This window comes from Cydia splendana, chromosome 27 (genome assembly GCF_910591565.1).
Source record: "Cydia splendana chromosome 27, ilCydSple1.2, whole genome shotgun sequence".
Taxonomy (NCBI): Eukaryota; Metazoa; Arthropoda; class Insecta; order Lepidoptera; family Tortricidae; genus Cydia; species Cydia splendana.
In genome coordinates this window covers 7,081,452-7,103,673 of record NC_085986.1, presented here as the reverse complement: position 1 = coordinate 7,103,673, position 22,222 = coordinate 7,081,452, and the positions used below count along the sequence as shown (strand labels likewise).

The following is a 22,222-nucleotide window of genomic DNA, read 5'->3' as shown; positions in this document are numbered from 1 at the left end:
GTCAGTTATCCCCACCACTCATGCCCAATCCAGTTTAATACTATAGCTGGTCAAGCAAATCTTGTCAGTAAAAAAAGGTGCGTAATTCAAATTTTCTATGGGACGATAGCCCTTCACGCCTACATTTTTTAAATTTGCCGCCTTTTTCTACTGACAAGATCTGCTTGACCAAGTATAGATTCATGACTCCTACCCAACTTCTACCATCGGGAACAATCAAGTGCGTAGTAGAAATTTTACTTGACAAATGCAACTATGGCAACCCAGCTATAATGGCCGCCGCCATCGCCGTTGCAACGTTATTTGTGTGACAAGTCATGTCATTTTTGTCCATGATATATGAGAAAATCCAATGGCAGATTATTTCTTCGGGTTCGAAACTTCGTCATCGGTAAGCTTGTTAAGTTTTCTTTTCATTTCTAAAGCTAAATTAGCGAAGGAAAAGCCTTTACTCTCTTACATAGTGGTCGTGCCAGCGTGCTATATTGCAAAGTTATGACTCAATTCGAGCCAGTTTTCGTAACTTTCTAGCCATTCTACGCGTGTATTATTGGTATTACAGCCTTTTTATCGCGACCTATAACTTTTTGCTTCATCATATCAAAGTTTTCCATGGCAAAATACTTAAATGCTGTGTCGTGTATAACATATATGTACCAAGTGCCTTCATTCTCTTACTTGTTTACATCCAAGCTGCAAACATATTTGTCATAAATGTAGGTTTCGAATGTCTCCGCTCGTCTTTCATCCTTGAAATCTTTAAAAACTACAAACAACATTGTTACTATTCTTTATGTGTTTCTTATGAGTGATCTTAGTACGATAACATGAATTATATTTGAAAGATGATTTCATCATTATGAAACGCATAATAATATATACCTTGTCGCCGTAAGTACATCCTGGAGCTATTTCCATACTGCTTACATAAATACAGTATCAGCCAATGATATATCTTGTTTTAGCATTGTTTTTAGTAGATGCTCAAATTTTCATATTGTAATATCAGAAAGAGAGGGGCTCATAACCTCTTCACTGTCATACATCACTCATCAGTTCTGTGTTGTTTTGAATTACAGCTTTTTGTAAATTATTAGATTTTGAATTTTCCTATAGATAATTTCCTGCACTTCAGAAGAACAATATTTGAGATGAAGTTTTATAAATAAGAAGATCTGATCAGGAATATTTCCTGGCTCCTCCATTTCTAAAATAAAAAAAATCCATTGGACCTGTTAAAAAAATTTCACAAGAATCAGTGCAGATATCATCATCATCTCCTAGCCGTTTTCGGCTACAGCGACTGCTTTGCTACAGCTGAGAGCGTCGCTGGTGCGCTCTCAGGTGACTGACGTAGCCAATCTTTGCAGCAAATGTGCGGCCACATTCGCTGCATGTCAGCACCCCTCCGACGTAATTATACGTGATGGCCACAGGTGGTCTGGCCTTTAGCTCGTCACGCTTAACGTCGAGCTCTGTGCGTCGCCTGGCTTCAAATTCACGCAACTGCGTCTGCACAATATGTCTCCACTGTGGACGGTCACCAGCTAGTGTCTCCCATGTTAATGGCTGTATATGAGCTCTTTTCATATGCCGCTTCAACACATCTTTGAACCGCAGAAACTGGCCGCCTTGCTTTCGCTTACCAGTTTGCAGTTCGCTGTAGAAGATGCGTTTCGCGACTCGGTCTTGGGACATGCGGGAGACGTGACCGCTCCATCGTAGCTGTCGTCTCATTAAGTAGGCCTCCATTCCGGCGACATCAGCACGTCTAAGGATCTCCGTGTTCCGAACACGGTCGGACCAGTGGACGCCCATAATGTCGCGGAGGCATCTTAGGTGGAATCCGTCCAATGAGCGAATATGCTTCCGATATACGCACCACGTTTCACGTTACCTTTTAGAGAAGAATAACAACCTCATGTGGTCGCGAGACTCAGTCATGAGGAATCGAGGAAGAGGAAGAAGAGGAGAATAGCGGGACAGCCACATTTCAACCATTTTTCCCAATCAGAAACACATGCTTTATGTTTCCTCGGCTGGTTAATTTAATTTATTATTATAGTTTTCATTTTGTCAAGGGTTCATCCACATATTACGTCACAGCAATAGGGGGAAGGGGGATCATGCCAAGTGTGACAGTACATACCTATTAACTACCTATCTTTGTCCTATGAAAAAGTGTGACAAGGGAAAAACCGTAATTTTTTTGTGATGTAATTAATGGATGACCCTCAAAGATATAAAAAAAGGTAAAGATAGTTCTGGCTTCCAATTGGTATCATTGGGCCACCAATAAATTTACTGCATTTTTTACTCCACAGTATAACTTATAGTTTTTTTTTTACAGAACTTAAATGACGACGAAGGAGCCGGCGAGCCGTCAGAAGATGAATATGACGCACTCAACGATGAGACCTTTGGGCAGGGTAAGTTCTCTATAAATGTGACGTGTCAGAGGTAAAGGTACCTTATAGCGGGTGGCTTTTACACATTTAGTCTTAGAGCATTAAATAACGAGTCGCCTTTAAGAGCTTACCCCTCTGCCGAAAACCTTGCACAATTACGCAAACTTTTGTATGGACTGACGTTTATCTAACATGGCTATTTGTACGTTACGTACAAATCATGTACAAATAGCCATACATTCAACGTGCCCCTCCCCCGCAAATATCGGCAGACTGTTTTGTAAAGAAAATGACAGGCAAGGCGTCTCCAGTTACTAAATGCTCTAAGCATTGAGTGCATAATAGTTTTCCATCGTATTTTCTCGGAACCGTTCGTATTTGTCATGCTACTTCCGTCAACCTCAGTACTTTTTGTACCGAAACTGATTGAAATGGCAAGACACGTTCGTACGTTTCCGTGAAAATACGATGGAAAACAATTATGCTATTATTAACGCAGCTCCAATACTATTGCGGTGCTATGCGACGTGAGCGCCAGCCGCCATTACCTTTTCCCGTGGAACGTCACATATTTTTATCCAATTACAGCCTAGTCGGTAGTGACCCTGTGTGCGAAACAGGAGGTCCCAGGTTCAAATCCTCTCAGTCTTTATCAGGCAGTCTTTAACATATCATTAAAGTCTATACTCTATATCAAATTGTGATTTGCCCGTTCTATCCTCATCCTACCCAATGTGATTTTTAATGTAATTTGTACTGTAATCATATGTGGTGAAATAAATAAATCTAATCTAATCTTCGAGCAACACGGAAGGGAGGCGGCATTCGCACTATTTCCCCTCTGCCTAGGTACAAGATCAACTAATCTAGCGCGGGTAATAAAACTAGTTGCGCTCGGATTTTCAACTAGACTGAGTCGAGACGCGCGCGTGAACACAGCAGCAGAAAAATGCCTAATTGCTCGGTTTTTTGTTATAAAAAGAGGTCGGGGACATCAAATTTACAAAAAGAAAGGGTTACATTTCACATGTAATATTTTTTTTACATATCATACGTTTAATTACATTTAAACACAATTATTATATTTTAGTCTCATGTAATTGTTGGATTTATCGATTTTGCTCGCCCAGTACAAATTGCGGATCGGTCGAGCGACAAATCCGACTTCTCATCTCTCAGAATACAATAACATACTTCGACGAAAATGTGTTAGTGTGCGTGTTGTGACACTTGTGACTCGTCCGTACACAAAAAGAGATCGAGGTTTGCAAGATTTGTCTTTGACGTGTGCCATTTTCTAAGTATTTGTGTCGTCATTACAGATTGGATTTTGTATGTAAGTGTGTGAGAAGTGCGACTGTGTGCACCTTTCCCCCCGCGAAAAATGGCAGAAATATTTGTACGGTGAGATATCGCTTGGGCCCCTCCCTTCCGACGTGTCGGAAGCCGGTGTTGCTCGAAGAATCTAATCATATTCCATTTTTAGCAAGTTATGAATAAAAAGCCTGGATAGGTTGAGGTTACACTGAAAATTCTTTTCTTTTTTACTTAATCGTGAAGCAAAGGAAAATCAACTCTATTTTCCTAATAATTTGGTTTAAATTTCAATGGCTTAATCTGAGTATGGTGGGACGCGGCTATCTATACTTCGCTGACCCTTTGAAACAATGACTCATAGCCTTTTATTCATAAATTTTTACGGGCCTGATTTAGTTTAATTATGTTTTATCCCTTTCCTACAAATATATAAGTCAAATTGACAGATAAGGCCAAATGATTATTAGCTAATTGAGGTTTGTAGCGCGCTTATGAATAAGGGATAGTTTTTCTGTTTTTGCAACAAATAAATGTGGCTTTCCATCACAGAAGGGTCCTTATGTTCAATAAGGAGTTTTTCATCTAAAATTCCATCTGAAATTCTGATAGAATGGTACTTAATGTAAATTTACAAACCGTCCTGTAACAATGTTAATAATAAATATTTTCTTTTCTTTCTTTTCTTTTCTTTCTTTTCCTAATTGCACGTGAACCATAAGGACTCTTCTCTAATGGAAAGCCACAAATGTGTATTTTATTTCCACAGCGGACGGCTTCGATTTTGAGGAGCACGAGCAGATGGCTTCTCAGATCGAGAACAGCCGCCGCCACCACAGCACCCTGGACGATGCCAACCTACAGCTGGGTAAGCACTAGTTTATACTAAACAGTACAAAATGCCTTAGAGCTCGGCCACGACATTGCGCGGCCGGCGGCGGCAACCATAGGTAGGAGCGAGACAGCGATCGGACCTTTCGTTCCTACCTATAGTTGCCGCCGCAGCCGGTCGCGCAATGTGGCCGAGCCGTTAGGGTAGAAGGCTCTACTATCAGTGGCGCCGCCTAGCGGAGCGTCCAGCCTAGCGTCGTGTTTTGAACAACTGCACGGTAGCTTCCATTTTGAGGAGCACGAGCAGATGGCTTCTCAGATCGAGAGCAGCCGCCGCCACCACAGCACCCTGGACGATGCCAACCTTCAGCTGGGTAAGCACTGGTTTATACCACAGAATAAGTAATAGTACTACCGTACAGAAAGGACACTTCCTACAAAACCGAAATTTTCAGGCAGCCATTCAGGGTCGAATCATGATATGCCTTTCTAATGTCAAAATTCAAAGAAATATATTATCTGTGGTCGTGCACGCAAAGGGACGTCAAGTTGTGTCAACCCTAATTATTGCTCGGAGCAATGCTGAGCCGAACGGAGCCGATTTTGCCCGAAGTCCAATGAGTTTTTCGGAACTTATGTACAACATATCATTTTGATATTTACCTGTCGCTTTTCGGTGAAGGAAAACATCGTGAGGAAACCGGACTAATCCCAATAAGGCCTAGTTTACCCTCTGGGTACCCGCTTTCATAAAAACTAGTGCCTACGTCAATTCTTGGGATTAGTTGTCAAGCGGACCCCAGGCTCCCATGAGCCGTGGCAAAATGCCGGGGTAACGCGAGGAAGAAGATACAGTATTGTATTGTAAAGTTGTTTTTTAATTAAAAATATATTGTTACCGTTTTCAGAAGCGTCACTATCCCAGCTAGTGCTAGACGAGAGCGAGCACACCTCAGCGCTCGGCTCGAGCGTGTGGAGGCACGATGCGCCCTTTCAATACCAGCCACCACAGACACAGACGGTAAGCCATACTGATTTTTAGGGTTCCGTACCCAAAGGGTAAAAACGGGACCCTATTACTAAGACTCCACTGTCCGTCTGTCTGTCACCAGGCTGTATCTCATGAACCGTGGTAGCTAGACTAGACAGTTAAAATTTTCACAGATGATGTATTTTTGTTGCCGCTATAACAACAAATAAGTACTAAAAAGTACGGAACCCTCGGTGGGCGAGTCCGACTCGCACTTGTCCAAGCAAGCTCGAAGAATATACTATGCTGCCCAAAACGAGAGCAAAATTTTATTTTGCTTGCGCGCTGTGGGGAAACTACTTTCCCTCACGTTGCGTAATCGACAATTTTTTGAAGCCAGATTATTTTGTAATACATACATACATATATTAACGCCTATTTCCCGGAGGTATAGGCAGAGACCACGGATTGTCACTTGCTACGATCCTGACATACCTCTCTCGCTTCTTTCACTTTCATAACATTCCTCATACACGCTCGCCGGTTTAGGGTGCTCTTGACCTGGCCTTTCTTCAGGATTTCCCCGCTCTGATCAGAGAAAGCCCGCCGAGGACTACCCCCAACTCCCGCTTCTACTTCTCCCTTTTACACTCTCTTTGTTAGCCTTTTTAGGGTTCCGTACCCAAAGGGTAAAACGGGACCCTATTACTAAGACTCGGCTGTCCGTCCGTCCGTTCGTCCGTCCGTCCGTCCGTCCGTCTGTCACCAGGCTGTATCTCATGAACCGTGATAGCTAGACAGTTGAAATTTTCACAGATGATGTATTTCTGTTGCCGCTATAACAACAAATACTAAAAACAGAATAAAATAAAGATTTAAGTGGGACTCCCATACAACAAACGTGATTTTTGACCGAAGTTAAGCAACGTCGGGCGGGGTCAGTACTTGGATGGGTGACCGTTTTTTTTTGCTATTTTTTGCAGTATGGTACGGTACCCTTCGTGCGCGAGTCCGACTCGCACTTGCCCGGTTTTATTTGCAGTATGGTACGGAACCCTTCGTGCGCGAGTCAGACTCGCACTTGCCCGGTTTTTGTAATAGTGCTTTATTTTATAAAAGTATGCTCTTATGTTATATTTTTGTCTATATACCTAATGTTTCGACATCTAAAAAATAGGTTTTTCATTAAATTTAGAGTAGTATATGACATTTTATGGAAGTAACTGCCATATTGTCTAAAGGGGCCCACAGATTACCAGTTCGCCGGATAATATCAGCCTGTCAGTTGTTCGGAACTGTCACCTTTTGCGTTTAACTGACAGGCGGATATCGTCCGGCGAACTCGATATCGGCTCCTTAACCCTGAGAAATCTCAGAATCAATTGAGATGTATTTTTTCTAAGATGTATGATGTTTCCAGCCAGCACCGATGCTCAAGAATGTGTGCACGGTGGAGGAGATCGAGCGCCAGCTGCGCCAGAAACAGGCGCCATTTCCACCCTCACAGAACTACTACCAGGTATGTCACTCAACTAGTTACAGATATAATATTTAAACCAACCAACCGTTATCAAAATCGTTGCAGATTTCTCTTGGTCTAACTTTATTGAATCTGTAAAGTGGGTCTAATATATGTTTTCATTTCTCATGCTCTGAAAGAGGGTCATTCTTGTTCTAAAGGTGTGCAGAAAATGATACGTGTCTGCACTAGAGCATTTTAGGTTCCACGTTTTTACGATAAGCAATTGAATTTTGGGTATAAATGGATTTGTTATACAATTTCCATTCTGATATTTGACTCCCCGTTCCATAAATAACGATACTTTTGCCTAAATTAAGGGGCTCCCTCACGCCATTGACCTTCGATCTGAATCTCTTCGTTTTATAATGTTTTTTTGTAGCTTATCATATTAACAGCAACTGCTTTAAGCAATATAGTATCCCATATTTACTTCAAAGTTCATTATCTTCGAGGTATTTGGCATCAAAGTTGAACAATTTTAGGCCAAAAAACTGGTTTTCTGGCCATAACTTTAGTGTTAATTAGTTTAAAATTAAAACCCTACACACTTTTCTCAAGATGTCAAAGATGAACCCAAATATGTAGATTTCGTACATGTAAGATCCTTCACAGCAAACTAGATACGAAAAAAGTGTTTTTTTTAGACAATGTTTAAAAAATTCATAAAAAAAATAGTATTAATTTCTTTCAAAATCCGGTAGACCAAAACGGAGATAAAAGATTGATAAACCGATAACCGTGTCTTATAATACTAACTGTAGTGCAAAAAAAGGAAATACGATTCAAAACTTGTCAAAAATAGATGTAAGCCCCTTAACTGAAAGTACCCTCAAAAAATACTATAAAAATGTATACTTAGTCAGGCCTCCGTCACACGCTCAAGGCCACGCGCTATATGCCTACCGCTCGGCGTATCGTCGACGATACAACCGACAGAGGGCCGCCGAACGCCCGCCTCAGCGCTCGCACCGCATTGCACCGCGCGTTTCCCGCGCTTATGCTTCGAAATGCCGAAACCACGTAATTATTGTGCAGTAGATGGGTGAAAAAGTAAAAAAAACAAAGGAAAAAGCCTATAATAAAAATTCATCTTTTTATGGCGGGCTAAAGGTCCCACCTGAAAGTTTAATAATTATATTGAAGGGTTAGAAAAAGTATTTTTAAATAACTTTGACGACGTAATAATTAATCGGCCAGAGCCTCTACCATCAGTTTTAACATTGACATAACGCTCACGTCTACGTAATTTACTTTCTGTACATCTCGCTTGCACTATTGCTCGCATATGCGAGTACGAGCGAGATGCATAGAAAGTAAGTTACGTAAACGTGAGCGTTATGTCAATGTCAAAACTGGTGGTAGCCGTACTGGTAGCACCGTATTACAACTTTTAAAAACCGTTGATTGTCCGTTGCTTTGCTCCTGAATATTTATTAAAATTATTTACGCGATTTAGGATATTTTCAACTACTTATTAAATTTTAATAACAGAGAATTCCGAGAAGTGAAAAAATTATAAATCATTATATTAAAACTAAAACATATTTGATTCGCAACATTCGTTTTATTACAATAATCATCATAGGTAGGGTAGCTACAACCCTAGCGCATTCTTACGATGACGCGTTGGCACGTGACTCGAACGGCGGGCAACACAGTCTCGACTCTTTGTGCGCGTAATTATGGTACATTTCTTCTTGTCCTGAGCAGCAGGTATTATTATTAAGGTTCTGTAGGCTATTATAGCGTAGGTATTTTTGCTTTTGTTTGGGAATGAAGTATCTGTTACGTAGTAACTATTTATTAATCTGTGACTTAGTCATGTTTTTAAAATAAAACACATCCTTTTACTTTCCTCGTATTCGAAATCAAAAGTAGAGTGTTTAACTCAGGTGAAAGGCATCATTTCAGCCTCGGACTATTGGCGCTCTCACTGCGTTCGAGCGCCAAACTACCTCGGCGGAAGTGAGTGCCTTTCATCCCTTGGTTAACAATCTACTATTAACCACGCTTCATCATGGAATCATATAAATAGCTATTAGGTATAACCTTAAAACTAAAAGATAGGCCACATAATGAATACTAATATATATATTTCAGCCGCGATTCCCTCCAGTCATCCTGCAGCGCCCGCCGGGCCTCCAGGCCCCCGTGCCGCTCCCCTTCGCCCCGCAGAACATGCCCATCAACAACATGATGCCCATGGGCCACAACCACCCCAACAACATCAACCAGATGGGCCAAAACCTCAACCAGATGGGGCAGAACATCAACCAGATGGGTCAAAACGTCAACCAAATGGGGCAAAACGTCAACCAGTTCATGCAAAACGCCAACCACTACAACAACATGCAGAACAACATGCACCCAAACATGCATATGAATCAGATGCCTAATCAAGTGAATATGGGCCCGAACATGAACATGGGTCAGAATCAGATGATGCCGAATGGCAACCAGTTTCCGGGTATGAATCAGCCCGGTATGAATCAGTTTCCGCACATGATGCCCAGGATGATGCCTCCACCTGGGATGGGTATGCCGAGGCAGAATTTCAATCCGAACGTTGGACAGTTTAATCATAATTTTCGTGTAAGTATTTGTTTCGTTTTAACCCTTTTACGGTCCAGATTTAAAAAATACGGCTTTATAATAGAGCATAAAAGAAAAAAAATCGTGTCCTAGAACAGAAAAGTGCCACTTTGATCCCTCCTAGCGGGGAAGAAAAGCCCTTTTTTTCGAATAGGTGATGTGAAAAATATATACCTTGAGTAGGTCACTATACATCCAGGTAGATTTTTGTCCCAACGTTGAGACTAAAATATTTTATTCATTTACAGGGCCCAGCCATCCCCTCAAAACCTGAACCAATGATACAGATGCACCCACAAAAGACCCAACCGAACCAATCCCCCCCCAAAAACGGCAAAACTCCACCAAAACTGCAGAAAAGTCGCGTCTACAACAACTCCAAAACCGCCCCGGCCAACATGACGTCCCAAAACATGACGTCCCAAAACCTGACGTCCCAGAACCTGGTGCAGATGATACAGAATACGCACCCAATGTTGCAGTTCAATAATAGTTATCACAACGCCAGTCACCACCCGATGCTGAATAGGGGCTTTGGGCAGTTTCCTAATAATATGCCGTATGGGCAGAGGCCGAATGGGACGTTCAATAATAATCATAGGTGAGTACAAATATGTGTTGTAGTAGTAGTAAAAATTGCACAAATTAAGTTCATAACACACAGCAAATACAATAAATTAGATTAGAGTATAAAAAGTACGGTGGGCGAGTCCGACTCGCACTTTTCCGGTTTTTGTTATACTCTGTATCTTTAGGTATTTGAATAAAAGTAAACAAAATCTACCCTCAAATGGCCCTTAAGCCAGTTGAGGGTAGATGAAAACATTACATGAACAAATAATGTAGGTTAAAGTTAGGTCGTTCAGAGACAGATCCAGGCGGTTTTGTATTTGGTTGGTTAACCAATAAATGTTGTAACTACCCGAAAATGTACAAATTATTTGTTTACTTTTATTTAAATACCTAAAGATACAGACTTTAGTTCTAAGACAAAGTGTTTTGTACAAAAAATGTGAATAAAGTAATGGGTTGTTTCAGGCATATGAACGGCGACGACGTGACGGTATTAAGCGACACTGACGAATATAGCGGTCTTATGACGCAGCGCGAAAAACAGTGGCTGATCAACATACAGATGCTTCAGCTCAATACTGGCACGCCTTACATCCATGACTTCTATTATACGGTGAGTGATGAATATAGCGGTCTTATGACGCAACGCGACAAACAGTGGCTGATCAACATACAGATGTTTCGCCTCAATATTGGCACGCCTTACATCCATGACTTCTATTATACGGTGAGTGACGAATATAGCGGTCTTATGACGCAACGCGAAAAACAGTGGCTGATCAACATACAGATGCTTCAGCTCAATACTGGCACGCCTTACATCCACGACTTCTACTATACGGTGAGTGACGAGTATAGCGGTATTATGACGCAACGTGAAAAACAGTGGCTGATCAACATACAGATACTTCAGCTAAATACTGGCACGCCTTACATCCATGACTTCTATTATACGGTGAGTGACGAGTATAGCGGTCTTATGACGCAACGTGAAAAACAGTGGCTGATCAACATACAGATACTTCAGCTAAATACTGGCACGCCTTACATCCATGACTTCTATTATACGGTGAGTGACGAGTATAGCGGTATTATGCCGCAACATAAAAACAGTGGCTGATCAACATACAGATGTTTCACTAAATACTGGCACGCCTTACATCCACGACTTCTACTATACGGTGAGTGACGAATATAGCGGTCTTATGACGCAACATAAAAACAGTGGCTGATCAACATACAGATGCTTCAGCTCAATACTGGCACGTCTTACATCCATGACTTTTATTATACGGTGAGTGACGAGTATAGCGGTCTTATGACGCAACATAAAAACAGTGGCTGATCAACATACAGATGCTACAGCTAAACACTGGCACGCCTTACATCCATGACTTCTATTATACGGTGAGATAAAGTATTCCACCCTATATGGCTGACTGATGATGATGACAATATCTCTTAACCCATTTAGTGCCACCCCACATTAGCGTCTCCCGAGCGTCGGTCTAGTCAACTCTATGGCTGCTGCTCGACGCAACGTTGGCGCATCTGCGCAGCGACGCCATTTTCCATAGCGCTGATTAGACGCCGTCGCTCAAACTAGTGTGGGTGGCCCTTAGAGCGAAACTAAATTAGCATATGAACTATAAGCGCAATCTTAGGTAGTCTGTTAAACTCTGATTAGATTGACTGTGGTTTTATGGTTGGTAAATTTAACTCTCTAGGGGTTAATAAAGTTCCTGTAAGTTCGCGAACGAAAAAATGTGTCCCCCCCTCTAACTTTTGAACCGCGGGTCCAAAAAATATGAAAAAAATCGTGAAATAAGAGCTTAATAAACACTTTCAATGAAAACTATAGCGAACATGATCGGTCTAGTGAGACTAGTCGTTTGTGAGTTATTGCATAAAATCTTCTTTTTTTAGTAAAAAGACGTAATGTACAAAGCGCTGCAAAGGTACTCCCTTATGATACTTACTAATAGCCCCGCCCCCGTTTGGCCTATTTTGACAGAATGGTAATAACGAAAACCTACACTGAGCATGGCCCGACATGCTCTTGGCCGATTTTTTTTAAATTAGAATTTTTCTAACCCCAAAAGTAATGGTAACATTTTTCTCAAAATTAAATGTGAGTAACTATGCACTGAATTAGGCCGGAGCCGCACTGCTGCGCACGCTATGTACACGACCCACGTTCCTATACAAAATTTCGTGGGCTTGCGTGCGCAGCAGTGGGGCTCCGGCCTTATAGTGTCGTTTACATATTATTGTACCGCAATATTAGATATCATGGGAACAAGTTGAAGAAAGATAACTAGCATTTCGGAAGAAAAAGTTAATTACCACTACTTATGATTGAATAATTTTACGGCTTAGACCCACTTGTTTTAAGTCACTCGCGCGACATGTTTCACGTCGGCCGTCGTGAACGCTGCTCGCACTGTTAGAGCTTGAGAAAGGAGACCTAGGCTCTCCGTAACATGTCGCGCGAGTGACTAAATACAAGTGAGTCTAAACCGTAAAATTATTCAATGTTAGTATGTCTCAAAACAGTTTAAATTTGAACACTTTTGATGTTAGAAAAATTCTAATCTTAATAATAAACGGGGTATACTGAGTGATTGACCTTACTGATACGGATGAATTATAATATTTTCTTGGCTCTTACCTATATTTTGTTGTTTTAGGTGTTCTTAGAAAGGCAGTCGCAGAAAGAGAAAGAAGGAGTGAAAGAAGCTCACAAGGCGAATCAGCAGAACCATCCGTTCTACAGCGGTGGTGAGTCATCCATTATACCTATTTATTTACCTTTAGGCTACCAACGCTTCACATCAGATATGAGGAAATTAATATGTTTCAAAATATAGCTCCTTTCTGTGTCTCAGGATAGAATCATTTATTTACATACAAGATATAAATAAATAAATAAATATTATAGGACATTTTTTACACAAATCGACTAAGCCCCACGGTAAGCTCAGGAAGGCTTGTGTTGTGGGTACTCAGACAACGATATATATAATATATAAATACTTAAATACATAGAAAACAACCATGACTCAGGAACAAATATCTGTATCATAATACAAATAAATGCCCTTACCGGGATTCGAACCCGGGACCATCGGCTTCGTAGGCAGGGTCACTACCCACTAGGCCAGACCGGTCGTCAAATACCACATATACAGATATATACAGTGGTACTACTAAACGAAATTAATAACTGGCTTAAATCTAAAATAGGTTCCTGAGGCATTGTACCAAGGATGCTGGCGGCATTTCCTCGCTGTATCGCAATGCTGATGCGTGCGAGGTAGCCGCCAGCTCTTCGCTCACCAGTTACTTTAACCAGACGCTTCGCGATTTTAAATACGTTTCTTGTATTCAAATACGAGAGTTCTTCCCCTATGACGGTCTTACCCTGTACATTTTATATGTCGGTCTTCCCCACATTGACCTTATATATTTCTCAGGTGTAAAGCAAGAGTCCCACGGCCGTGAGCGTCACAACTCGAACCGTCACAACTCCACAAGCGAGGACGCGCCGCCTCGCGCCTACGTGCCCACACAGTTTGAGAACTCGCTAGGAAAGTTGCAGGTAACTATACAATACAATCATTAGGTGTAAAGCAGGAGTCCCACGGCCGCGAGCGTCACAACTCCAACCGTCACAACTCCACAAGTGAGGACGCGCCGCCACGCGCCTACGTGCCCACACAGTTTGAGAACTCGCTAGGAAAGTTGCAGGTAACTATACAATACAATCATTAGGTGTAAAGCAGGAGTCCCACGGCCGCGAGCGTCACAACTCCAACCGTCACAACTCCACAAGTGAGGACGCGCCGCCACGCGCCTACGTGCCCACACAGTTTGAGAAATCGCTAGGAAAGTTGCAGGTAACTATACAATACAATCATTAGGTGTAAAGCAGGAGTCCCACGGCCGCGAGCGTCACAACTCCAACCGTCACAACTCCACAAGTGAGGACGCGCCGCCACGGGCCTACGTGCCCACACAGTTTGAGAACTCGCTAGGAAAGCTGCAGGTAACTATACAATACAATCATTAGGTGTAAAGCAGGAGTCCCACGGCCGCGAGCGTCACAACTCCAACCGTCACAACTCCACAAGTGAGGACGCGCCGCCACGCGCCTACGTGCCCACACAGTTTGAGAAATCGCTAGGAAAGTTGCAGGTAACTATACAATACAATCATTAGGTGTAAAGCAGGAGTCCCACGGCCGCGAGCGTCACAACTCCAACCGTCACAACTCCACGAGTGAGGACGCGCCGCCACGGGCCTACGTGCCCACACAGTTTGAGAACTCGCTAGGAAAGCTGCAGGTAACTATACAATACAATCATTAGGTGTAAAGCAGGAGTCCCACGGCCGCGAGCGTCACAACTCCAACCGTCACAACTCCACAAGTGAGGACGCGCCGCCACGCGCCTACGTGCCCACACAGTTTGAGAACTCGCTAGGAAAGCTGCAGGTAACTATACAAAACAATCACTACACCAAAAAATAAAACTACAACAAACAAACAACAATACAATTACAAAGTCCCCCGCCGCGTCTGTCTGTTTGTATGTTTGTGATAAACTGAAAAAGTACTGAACGGATTTACATGCGGTTTTCTTTTCATTTATATTTTATTTTGAAGATCATGATAGAAATTCTTATATTTTTGACATCAATGCAAACTTTTCATGTAATTGTCTTTCATGATATAAATCATCTAATCTAATCTAATCTGTGTTGTGTGTGTCTAATCTGTGTGTAATGTGTGTTAGATAAAATAAATTGTATGCCCGAAAAGGGCAAAACTTTAGATGTACCCAGTTATAGTTCTTGTACCTACGCAGTTTTCACGATAAATATTTCTGATTCTGATTCTTACATATGATGTGTGTTGTTGTAGTGCGGCAGCGTGACGGCGCCGCGTAAGATCATCGATGTGGAGCTGGTCGGCGGCGCGGAGCCCTCCGCCGTGCCGTCGCGGGCCAACAGCGTCGCCAGCACCACCAACCCCGCCGAGGTCAGTACACACACCGTGCTGTGTGTTATTGTAGTGCGGCATATGAAGTGTGTTATTGTAGTGCGGCAGCGTGACGGCTCCGCGTAAGATCATCGATGTGGAGCTGGTCGGCGGCGCGGAGCCCTCCGCTGTGCCGTCGCGGGCGAACAGCGTCGCCAGCACCACCAACCCCGCCGAGGTCAGTACACACACCGTGCTGTGTGTTATTGTAGTGCGGCATATGAAGTGTGTTATTGTAGTGCGGCAGCGTGACGGCTCCGCGTAAGATCATCGATGTGGAGCTGGTCGGTGGCGCGGAGCCCTCCGCTGTGCCGTCGCGGGCCAACAGCGTCGCCAGCACCACCAACCCCGCCGAGGTCAGTACACACACCGTGCTGTGTGTTATTGTAGTGCGTCATATGAAGTGTGTTATTGTAGTGCGGCAGCGTGACGGCTCCGCGTAAGATCATCGATGTGGAGCTGGTCGGCGGCGCGGAGCCCTCCGCCGTGCCGTCGCGGGCCAACAGCGTCGCCAGCATCACCAAACCCGCCGAGGTCAGTACACACACCGTGCTGTGTGTTATTGTAGTGCGCCATATGATGTGTGTTATTGTGGTGCGGCAGCGTGACGGCGCCGCGTAAGATCATCGATGTGGAGCTGGTCGGCGGCGCGGAGCCCTCCGCCGTGCCGTCGCGGGCCAACAGCGTCGCCAGCATCACCAACCCCGCCGAGGTCAGTACACACACCGTGCTGTGTGTTATTGTAGTGCGCCATATGATGTGTGTTATTGTGGTGCGGCAGCGTGACGGCGCCGCGTAAGATCATCGATGTGGAGCTGGTCGGCGGCGCGGAGCCAACAGCGTCGCCAGCACCACCAACCCCGCCGAGGTCAGTGCGGCTGGTATCAAATATCTGGGGCTTTCCACCAGAAAAGGGTCCTTATGCTTCAGGTGCAATAATGTCCTTTCCGTCTGAAATTCTATAAAAAGGTGGAAAGTCACAAATAAATGTAGTAGTCTGGCAAAACAAAATAATAATAAAATATTGTGACGTTCTCAATCAATACCACTTTGTCGCTTACCGTGAGGACGCTCAGACAGGTTATTCGTATAAAGATACAAGCAAATTTCGTCTTTATGATAAGCGACATAGTGGTACCTTTTCATTGAGAATTGTGTTTACAAATAAATGCTAGGTAATTCTTAAATTATTGAAACGTTCTTTTTATTTCAGGTCCCTCGAGAAATGCGTAGAACGAAACAACTACTATTGGACATTGAGGCATTATATCTCATACTGCTTAGGCTTGAGGAGCTGAACGATCCTCTGGCGATATCCAACGCGCTCATACTCAAGGTATTTAAACATTTTATAAGCTTTAACTTGGTATGTACTTATGTAGGTATGTTCGGGCAGGCGTGGCTCACTCCGCGATTTCGACGCGTCGCTACAAGTACATGCGGCCCACACCAGTTTTGGTGTCTAGCAGTAGTGGTTGCCGCGCACCGCTACGGAACGGACGCCTGCATTCGACCTATGCCGCTGTGGCCCGGTGGCCGAATGGCACAGGCACCTGCCGCGATAGCAGAGGACGCTGGTTCGATTCCAGCCTGGGGCACTGGAGGCCTTGGTCACTTTTTCTTAGTACGAGCCCCGATGCAAATTATTTCGTCTAGTTCCACGCAACAATTTTGTTTATTCTAATAAATTTTACAGATGAACATAAAATGACCCAGTAATGGGAACCTAATAGTAATGTTTAATGTAAAGCCTGACAACAGTTTATTTGACCCTCGCCATTTTGCGTATTTTCAATGGTACTAATTTCTTTTACTGGCAACAAGTACTCTTTGACAACGAACGTTGGATGTCATCGAATGTCACCGATGTAAACAAGCGGAAAATATCTACGAATATATTCAAATTTAACGGTTTGTTCAAAAATGCCAAAAAAATTGTAGTGAATGCAATCAAATACTTACAGCTTAAAAAAGACGAAGGATTACATGTATAGCATTCCAATAAACAATGTTTTGAAGTTGGTTGTTGACATGACCGGTATTGACATTTTATAGTGCGGTTTTATTGAACTGGTTAGTTGTTTGGTTTAAACTTTAATATTTCATTTAAGGTTTATGTAGATCGACGATAAAAATCCTATAATCGAATTGGAAACTGAACGTTTTATAATCGAGGTTGGTGGTTGAAAGCGTCACAACATCTGATGAAAATCAGACGTCGCCAGAGTCAGAAAACGAAGAATATATTAATATTGAATATTTAGAACCAGATTTTGACGAATAGGTAAATTGAATGAACCGAATTTTTTGTAAGCAATGTTTCTGACATTATACGAGTATCAACATGAAGCCAATGCCCACTACCCCGACTATACATGACGTACGCACATTATTGCCATACGTAAGCTGTTTGCAGCGACACTATCTCAGGGTTAAATAAACTGTTGTCAGGCTTTTTTTTTTTTAGTTTATTTTGATCGTATAATAAAATTGCATGAGAATTTTATTGCAGAAAAAACGTACTTTTCAAAAACGTTGTCCAAATCGTATTGTCCTCTCCTACAGCACTGCTGCATGCATGGGCTCGAAACAAAATTGTCAGTACATTAGCAGAGCCCTGTTGCTTTCCCTAGTAATAGTCCTTTTCACATATGTTGCAATCCTACCCGTCAATAAAAAAAAAATCGTTATTTTTTTTCTTTCAGTACAAACGGTATTTCTTGTATTTGGATTTAGTTATTGGAGAGTATTAGCATATAAAATTAAATTACATTCGTATAAGCATTAAATATTAGTCATTTTAAAACTAAAACATTTGTTTTGAACAAACGCGAGAACCTCAAAAAATGGTCTCACTAGACGAAAACATGTGCATCGCAGTCGCGTGCACAGAGATTTGGGACTGGGTAGGCAAAATTATATCAGAAAACCGGGCAAGTGCGAGTCGGACTCGCGCACGAAGGTTTCCGTACCATAATGCAAAAAAAGGCAAAAAAAAAACGGTCACCCATCCAAGTACTGACCCCGCCCTACGTTGCTTAACTTCGGTCAAAAATCACGTTTGTTGTATGGGAGCCCCACTTAAATCTTTATTTTATTCTGTTTTTAGTGTTTGTTGTTATAGCGGCAACAGAAATACATCAGTGAAAATTTCAACTGTCTAGCTATCACGGTTCGTGAGATACAGCCTGATGACAGACGGACGGACGGAAGGACAGCAGAGTCTTAGTAATAGAGTCCCGTTTTACCCTTTGGATACGGATCCTTACAAAATGAGAGCTACTAACTCACCAAAAAAATTGCGTGATGGTTTTCATTTTGTTGTCAAGTCTTTTCAATTACTTCTTTTTTTGGCTAAACGAAAGCTTCGAAAACGCATCATTTTTAATAGTTTGCACACACACACACCCACCACAACTTTCACAGTTAAATTATCCATTTTTTCACTAATCGCACTTTATAATTTCGGGCAACTGTTAACTCTTATCTCATAAACTCACCAAAACAAACAAACAATGGCGACCGAATAAAAAATGAAAATAAACTTAACCAAATACTGTAAACGAATAAAAAAATTGTCTCGTATTTGCACTAAATTACCATAGCAAATGCTACTTTTTAAAATAGTCACATAAACATCGGAACTATTCGGAAACTTTCGGGCGTCATTCGTTTAGGTTTGGTACGAAAGACACTGCCTATTGCGTCTAAATGTGTGCGTTACTTGTATAATTGTGTGCTCGTACTTATAGGAAGGCCCACTACACTGTAACCGCGTAACGACGAAGGCACACATAGAAAGATTTAGACGGAAATGTTTTCTGTCTTTGCCGTGCAAGGCACGTAGCGGCGCTAGTGCCGCGTGGTGTAAACTTCGTCGCGTAGAATTATTATAGATGATGACTTGATGACAAAGCTTAACCGGTAGATGGAGCGCTTATTAACTTTTAGAATGTTTTAAGTTATATCGATTACTGATAGTACGATCAAGTATAAATTAAATTAAGTAGTTTAAGAGGATAGACATCGGAATTATAGTAGGGTAGGCAGTGCCTTTTTGCCTTTATGAAGTGCACGCCACTGGTGCATCGGGGCTCGTAGTATGACATTTATTTCAGTTTGAAACCTACTTCTTTTGATTTGGGTTTGTTAAAATTGTCTCGATGAATGTTAGCTGCCTGTTGAAGGAACAGTACATGAACTTCATGATTTATGTCAAGAATGTCATCATCATCATCATCCTGGCGTCAATCCCGGCTGTGCCGGGGCGCGTCCGCCTTCCGACTCCTTCGTGTCCACGTTGCCCGATCTTCGGCGTCCCTGGTGGCGAGTCCGTTGGCACGCATGTCCTCCTTAACGACATCAAGCCATCGCTTCTTGGGCCGGCCTCTTCTTCCCCATATGTCAAGAATGTCAGAATGATATTTCTCCATCAATTGCAGGAAAGAGAAGAGAAGCAGAAGCAACTAGAAGCGGCGCAGAAGGAAGCGCTAGAGAACGAGCTAGAAGAAGACTCCAACGTGTTTCTGAGGAACATCGAATCCGTGCAGCGGAGGCCTAAGCAGGACAGCCCTAAGAGCGAGAGCGTAGATAAGAGACAGGTAACGTACAGAATTTTTTTTTTATTATCGATCTTTAACATCGAAATTTTGTTTACCATAACCAAAGAGAATTTGAAAAAGAGGAATATTGTTGAAGTATATTATGTAGTCAGCTTGTGTGGTGTGTGTGTGTTTACTGCCATCTTTCAACACAAATTATTAAAACTTTTAGAACGCCACTCGACGGTAGGCCAAAGATATGGTGCCATCTTTTCGAGCGTTGGCGCCATACCTTCGGCCTATGCTCGTGTAGATGGCGGCAGCTTTGCACGTGCATAATTATTTTCCATCGTATTTTCTCGGAAACGTACGAACGCGTCTTGCTATTTCAGTCAGTCTCGGTACAAAAAGTACTGACGTTGACTGAACTAGCATGACAAATACGAACGTTTCCGAAAAAATACGATGGAAAAAATTGTAACGATTTCGTTGAAATTTGCTATATGGAGGTTTTGGGGGGCGAAAAATCGATCTAGCTAGCTCTTAACTCTGGGAATACGCGTATATTAGAGTTTTTATATGTTTTCCGAGCAAAGCTCGGTCTCTCAGATACTATTTATTTATTGTATATTGCCTTTCAGGTGGTGAATCTAGCAGTGAACCAGAAACCCCCGCCAGTCAAGAACCTTCTGGACGAAAACAAAGACGAGCTGGTCGACAAAATGTTCGCCGGCTTACTACACGCGGACAGGCTCGCGCAAATGCTCACTGTTAGAAAAGGACGGGTGAGTTGAACCTCTCTCTGATGAAGCAGATGTGAACTAGAAGCCGCCGGTTAAGAACTTCTGGACGAATACAAAGACGAGCTGGTCGACAAAATGTTCGTCGGCTTACTACACGCGCATAGGCTCGCGCAAATGCTCACTGTTAGAAAAGGACGGGTGAGTTGAACCTCTCTCTGATGAAGCAGATGTCAACCAGAAGTCGCCGGTTAAAAACCTTCTGGACGAAAAAAAGACAAGCTGGTCGACAAAATGTTCGCCGGCTTACTGCACGCGGACAGGCTCGCGTAAATGCTCACTGTTAGAAAAGGACGGGTGAGTTGAACCTCTCTGTCTTAGAGCCTTGCAGGTGAATCTAGCGGTGAACTACTTACCACTGTCGGTCAAGAATCTGCTAGTAACTAGACGAAAACAAAGACGAGCTGGTCGACAAAATGTTCGTTGGCTTATGACACGCTTACAGACTTGGGGCTTAGTCAATGTATGTAAGGATGTTGTAATATTTATTTATTTAAATTGATTAGGTACCTTAAAATATCGGATATTTGTGAAAATGTTCCGATACATCTGAGGGTGACTGTACGTTAGCAGGCGTGGCTCACTTCGCGATTTCGTACACTTACATGCGGGCTACAAGTACATGCGGGCCACACCAGTTTTGGTGTCTAGCAGTAGTAGTTGCCGCGCACCGCTACGGAACGGACGCCTGCTCGCGCTTGCGTCACCTAGCGGTCGTATCTGTCGTAATAGATGCGTTTTGCTAGAGTGAACGTTCTGTACCCAGTAGTATTATTTATTGTGTTGTATTGTCAGCGGTAGTGGCCGAGTGCATCTGACGTCCGACTTTCAATTCGGAGTTCGCGGGTTCAAATCCTGGCTCGTACCAATGAGTTTTTCGGAACTTATGTACGGAACGTCATTTGATATTTACCACTAGCTTTTCGGTGAAGGAAAACATCGCAAGCAAACGTGCATACATTCGCGAAGAAATTCAAAAGGTGTATGTGAAGTCCCCAATCCGCATTGGGCCAGCGTGGGGACTATAGCTCAAACCTTCTCGGGTTTGAGAGTAGGCCTGTGCCCAGCAGTGGGACGTATATAGGCTAATTTATTTATTTTCTGAAAAATGGACGGCAAAGTCGACTTTGCCGTATAAAAAATAGGTCGCGAAGTGCGGAGTTTATGGTCAGTCGAAAATTTAAAAACATTGCAGTCTTGATGTTGGGACTGCAATGTTGCATACAAATTCGATTATTTGTCGAGTTCCAAATTTTTTAAAAGTTTAAATGGCCATATCAAATGAAGGCATAGGCCTATTAAATAGCCAAACAGATGATTAGTCATGGTATAATAATATACTCCGCCTGGTACTCCATTCCGAGATTCGCGTATGACCTAACTGACACGCGCCTACGTCATCATGCTGTTTACAGGTTCTCAAACTTTGAAATGTGGGAGAATTTTAACCAACGGTGAAAATTATTTTAACGGCATTAATTTTAAGTTATTCATGTAGAAACATAGTAAAATAAAACAAATCTAATGTATTAAATTAAACTTTATTTATCTATACAAGACAAACGTTTGAAAAACTAATTCACAGTTACACATTAATTACCAAGCTTACGACGTGAAAAGTTTGGAAAAC

At 42.5% G+C, this 22,222-nt stretch overlaps 1 protein-coding gene across 1 annotated transcript in view; it reads left to right on the top strand.

Moving 5' to 3' along the window:
* Positions 1 to 251: 251 nt before the first annotated feature.
* LOC134803800 (protein PAT1 homolog 1) overlaps positions 252 to 22,222 on the top strand; it is a 31,899-nt gene continuing 9,928 nt past the window's right edge. The window contains exons 1-14 of the mRNA XM_063776636.1: positions 252 to 391; positions 2,351 to 2,429; positions 4,492 to 4,590; positions 5,462 to 5,574; positions 6,944 to 7,042; positions 9,146 to 9,637; positions 9,886 to 10,238; positions 10,676 to 10,823; positions 12,901 to 12,991; positions 13,687 to 13,811; positions 15,135 to 15,251; positions 16,465 to 16,587; positions 19,694 to 19,852; positions 20,434 to 20,577. Of these exons, the coding sequence (XP_063632706.1) occupies positions 353 to 391; positions 2,351 to 2,429; positions 4,492 to 4,590; positions 5,462 to 5,574; positions 6,944 to 7,042; positions 9,146 to 9,637; positions 9,886 to 10,238; positions 10,676 to 10,823; positions 12,901 to 12,991; positions 13,687 to 13,811; positions 15,135 to 15,251; positions 16,465 to 16,587; positions 19,694 to 19,852; positions 20,434 to 20,577 (2,181 nt within the window). The 5' untranslated portion in view covers positions 252 to 352. The remainder of the gene's footprint in view (positions 392 to 2,350; positions 2,430 to 4,491; positions 4,591 to 5,461; positions 5,575 to 6,943; positions 7,043 to 9,145; positions 9,638 to 9,885; positions 10,239 to 10,675; positions 10,824 to 12,900; positions 12,992 to 13,686; positions 13,812 to 15,134; positions 15,252 to 16,464; positions 16,588 to 19,693; positions 19,853 to 20,433; positions 20,578 to 22,222) is intronic.